This window comes from Lucilia cuprina, chromosome 6, assembly GCF_022045245.1.
Source record: "Lucilia cuprina isolate Lc7/37 chromosome 6, ASM2204524v1, whole genome shotgun sequence".
Taxonomy (NCBI): domain Eukaryota; kingdom Metazoa; phylum Arthropoda; class Insecta; order Diptera; family Calliphoridae; genus Lucilia; species Lucilia cuprina.
The window spans coordinates 49,532,624-49,537,460 of record NC_060954.1 but is presented as its reverse complement, the minus strand read 5'-3'; the positions used below and the strand labels follow the sequence as shown (position 1 = coordinate 49,537,460).

Sequence of the window (4,837 nt, the reverse complement as noted above, 5' to 3'; positions counted from 1 at the left end):
ATCTATCTATCTATCTATCTATCTATCTATCTATCTATCTATCTATCTATCTATCTATCTATCTATCTATCTATCTATCTAACCACTAACTTACCGGAGGCCACCATTAAGATATTTTCGTCAAGAATGGGACTAGAGAGCCATAAACAGGACTATTTATGTGGCCAAACTCCAGTAATCTTCATTACCTAGACCTTTACATCACTGATCTTTGCAGCAAAAAGTGAAAGGAATCGGATTCTGTTTTCTATATAAAGAGCATAAAGTAATTCCATTAAAAAGTTTATCAGTATTGGATTATAAATAACAAATTTTCTACTGAACAATAATTCGGCGAATAGCAACAAGATCACATGACAAAATCCAAAGTTAAATTTACATTACTAATAGGATTAAATATTGTTAGGGGTTTAAGAGGAAAAAGCTCAAAGACATGCCATGATGTTTACGGTGTACTTTAAATAATTTTTACTTTCGAATCGAATTACGGAGTAATCATAGTACTCAAATACAAAGCCGAGAAGGTGACACTGGAAGACAATGGAATGGCCAAGTGAGGAAGAAGATTCCAGTAAATAGTTGACCAAGTTACATATGCATACACATTTTAAGTTGTGAACAAAAATACTAATCTACACTCCTTCATTTCTATGGTAATTACAATTTAAGTTGTATTTCCTTTAGAAGGAAATCATAGTGGCAATTAAAATTATTTAAATGCACAGTAAATAAATGACCCGACTTTGTTGTTAATATATATTAAAAAAAACAAAACATATAAATTATTAAAAATTATATCGTATACATAATAATGGTAACTTTGTAGTTATTTACTTACCGTTATAAACGAAGCGGTTTTGTATTTGTTTTTGTATCCGTTTAAGTTACAATTTTTTTTCTTTAACGTTTTAATATAACTTAAAAATTATAAAAAATTGGTATAAAAAAGGTGCTGCTGCTATTTTCTTTTTCTTGTTGTTGTTCTAATTAGTATTTAAATTTGTTGTTGTTGGTGTTTATGCTACTGCTTAGTACAATGGATGCTGCTGCTACTTGACGTTTATTATTCCTTTAAGTTATAACTTTTTTTTCACCGTTACCACAATATACAATGTAAATCGAATGACAATGATGTTTTTTATTTGCACATTTAGATAAAAATTTGATTTTAGACATAAGAATTCTGTATGGGGTATTAGTAAAAAAAAGAAGAATTATTTTGTTTTCTTGTTTATTGATATTATTGTTTAATTGTTTTCTTTTTTAATTATAGTGAATACAAATCCCTGAAGAAAAAGAAAACTACAATAATCTGTAAGAATTAAGAGGAGTAAAATTACAACAAAATTCTGGCATTTAGTTGCATTAATATTTTGGGGTTATGTTTTTTTTTTTTTAAATTTTGTATTTTAATTTTTGTTGTTTAATTGCAATATACACATTATATTAAAAAGTTAATTTCATGATTTTATACTTGGCAATTAATGTGTGAACAAATAAGATAAACACTTTTTAGAAATAAAAAAATTGCGTGACATTAGTACAATATTATTTTAATGAGAGCTTAATACACACTGTTTTACCGACTAGCACAATAAAGTAAACATTAAAGTGACATTTTGTTTTTTTTTTTTTAATTTTTTAACACACTTTTTTTTGCGGAGGGGAGTATTTACCGTTTTCTTTTTTATTAGAATACTTTTTTCACATTCTCTTTTCTTTTTGCACTCTTCTCTCTCAGGTTATTATCAACATTGCGCACGAATACACATATTGCAGGGCGAGGTTCCCCAAACGAACAAATAGAAAAAATTATTTCATGAAGGAACAGTTAAAAATATATAAAATATTTAAATATTTTGCAAATATGTACAACAATATATATTTTTAACAAATTACTAATTGAATTTCACACTTTAATTATAAACAACTTCATAAATCAATAATTGCAAAACTTTACTTGCATTTGTTTCTTCTGTTGTAAGGTTATTTGATTTTTTTCTTTTTTGAAAAATTAAATCCAATTAGCATTCTTTACTTTTTGTTCCCTTATGTATTCTTATTTGCCTTAATTAAAATCATTATAGATTTTACTTCTTGGCAAAACTTAACCGGCCTATACATTTTTTAACGCCTGTCCAAGCATTTCTATTCATACTCTTGGGAAATGCCAAACAGAAATAAAGTCGCTCCTAAAATTCATCGTCCTTTTTTTCTTTTCAACTAAGAAAAAAAAACAAAAATACATTCACCCCGGCTGTTGACTTTTGTAGTATTTTTTAGTCTTGGCGTTTTTTCTTGTATTCACACTTTTTATGTATTTTAAACAGCCTTTGTATAATTTTCTTTATAATCTGTTGTTAATTTTAATAGCTCTTTTGTTATTCAATTAAATTTTATTAATATACATATATTTTGTAATTTTTCCATAGTTAAATTCTTTTTTTTATTATTTGATCACTTTACTTTTCTTTCAAATTTTTTTTAATTCTTATTTGCTTATTCTTATTTTTTTATTTCAACAACACTCTTTTCTTTTTTTATTTGCTCTCATTCTCTTCCGCTCTCTTTTTTGGTATATTTTATTTTTTGCAGCAGCTCTGCTCCAAAATGAACAGCTCTGCTTTGGCGAAAAAAAATGACGAGCCCCAATATAAAGAAAATTTGCTACAAAAAAATTTTCCACATGCTTTTTTCTTGAGATTTTTATTAAATGCAATACAAATTTTCATTAAATTCCACTTTAAATATATAGCTTTACATGCCGTTCGTTGTCAATGTAAATATTTGTTTAGTTAAATTGCAAATTTTTAATTTATTTTATTTTCAAATAAGAAATTTTCTTCTTTCATTACCACACACAACACAACGTACGAGCAGAGTTCTAAGTCAGTCAAATTTGCTAAAATTGACGTCGTTACTTTATGTTTGACATTTCGTATGTATAGCAGTTTTTTATAAAGACGTCATGCAAGTCAACTCTGATATGTCAGTTGTAATAGTGTCGTTAGTACAGTTTCCAGAGTTGTATTTCATAAAAAAACAAATACTAAACAGTGGTATTAAACAAATTTAAATTAGACAAATATTGAAAAAAACACTTTAGTAGATTTTTAATAATTATTACAGTATTTCCTTTATTGCCACATTCTTGCCAAAGACTTTTCACCGTTTTGTAATTATTTTCAAACAATTTTCTTTCAAAATATACTTATTTTAATAATAATAATAATAATAAAAATTACTTAAATAAATTCTGTAAAAATATGGCCAAACATGTTGCATTTTCTATAAAATTAACAATCAAAACTTAACAAACGAAGATTTAATATAAAAAATATAAAATTTAAAAAATTTTCTTTATTAATTTAGAATTTTTTTATAAATTAGGGTATATTTTTTATATAAGTATACTTCTAAATATTTTATTTTATTATTTTGTGTAAACTTTTTAAGTTTTTACAGTATTTTTGTATAAGTTGTATAATTTGTGTATAAGAATATGCCTTGCATATATGATGATTTGGAAAAAAATTACTTTTTGTAAATTTTTTACATCGCATAACTACAATTTTGATATGTCAAAATATAAATTAAGTTTCAGGACTCAAAAACAAATATATATGAAAATTACAAGGGCCAACAAAATTTCAAAAAAGTCTAAACTGAAATCAATTTTTCATAAAATAGGAAAATTATAAAAAAATAAGATATCTCGGAGAAAAACGAAAATATTGTCTCTATTTTCGGACTTTCATACGACAGTTGAAAGAAACTTTGACTTTGGTTCTGAAAAAGGTTTGTTGGCCTGTGCGATTTTTCTTAAATAAAATGTGTATATTAATAAATTGTAAGTTTTAAGTTTCGAGTCAAAATCTATATTTATATTATATTTCTATGTAATTTAATAAATTGTTATCTACATCAAGTATATTTAATTATATTTATTTTGGCGTTTATATATTAAATTAACAATAACTAGTTGAAATATACTTGTATTTTTTGTTTACTGTATACCTTTTTATATCTTTAAAAATTATCTTCCAAAAAATGTTTTTTTTTTTAGCAAAATTTGTTGTAGTTTGTTATCTAGACGAATAAAATAAATGAAAATAAAAAATAATTAAAATCTTTTAAAATTTTAGATTTTGTTTGCTTTAATATCTTACGATATAATCAAAGTTATGGATCCATCTTTGTTTGTGTATAAAGGAAAAAATAAAAAAAGAGAATATCATATATTCTCTTGTTTAGTTTATAATATAAACTCAAGTCTAGTCAAAGATCCTGTCTATAGGCTTGTCCTGACTGTAGTATAGTTAATTCTTTTATCTAGTCTATAATCTATAACATATTTTAGTCTATAGTCTAGTTTATAGTCTTACTAAATGTGAAGGCTATAGCATAGTCCAGTCTAAAGTCAAGTCTATAGTTTAATCTATAGTGTAATCTATAGTTTAGTCTATTGCCTAGTCTAGTATAAAGTCTAGTTTATAGTCTAGTCTAGCCTGTAGTCTAGTATACTTTTTTAGTCTATAGTCTAGACTAAAGTCTAGTCTATTGTCAAGTCTATAGTCTTGTCTAGTCGATAGTCTATAGTTTAGTCTATAATCTTGTTTATATTCTAGTCTTTACACTTGGCTAGTCTACAGTTTAGTCTATAGTCTTGTCTAGTCGATAGTCTAGTCTATAGTCTTGTCTAGTCTATAGTATAGTGTATAGTCTATAGTATAGTCTAAAGTCTGGTCTATAGTCTAGTCTATAGTCTAGTCTATAGTCTAGTCTATAGTCTAGTCTATAGTCTAGTCTATAGTCTAGTCTATAGTCTAGTCTATAG

The 4,837-nt window shown here is 25.4% G+C and overlaps 2 protein-coding genes across 10 annotated transcripts in view; one reads left to right on the top strand and one right to left on the bottom strand.

Moving 5' to 3' along the window:
• Window positions 1-2,873, bottom strand: part of LOC111680062 (G protein alpha q subunit) — a 23,617-nt gene extending 20,744 nt beyond the window's left edge. The window contains exons 1-2 of one of the 9 annotated variants that reach the window (XM_046953930.1): window positions 2,856-2,873; window positions 839-1,183 (exon numbers count right to left, since the gene is read on the bottom strand). The gene's annotated coding sequence lies outside the window, so the exon portion shown is untranslated. Of the gene's footprint in view, window positions 1-838; window positions 1,276-1,676; window positions 1,936-2,855 lie in introns of those variants that run through there. The other 8 variants (XM_046953932.1, XM_046953931.1, XM_046953933.1 and 5 more) reach the window with 8 other exon arrangements.
• LOC124420643 (cell wall protein DAN4-like) overlaps window positions 541-4,837 on the top strand; it is a 10,679-nt gene continuing 6,382 nt past the window's right edge. Inside the window, exon 1 of the mRNA XM_046954152.1 lies at window positions 541-571. Coding sequence (XP_046810108.1) covers window positions 541-571 — 31 coding nt within the window. The remainder of the gene's footprint in view (window positions 572-4,837) is intronic.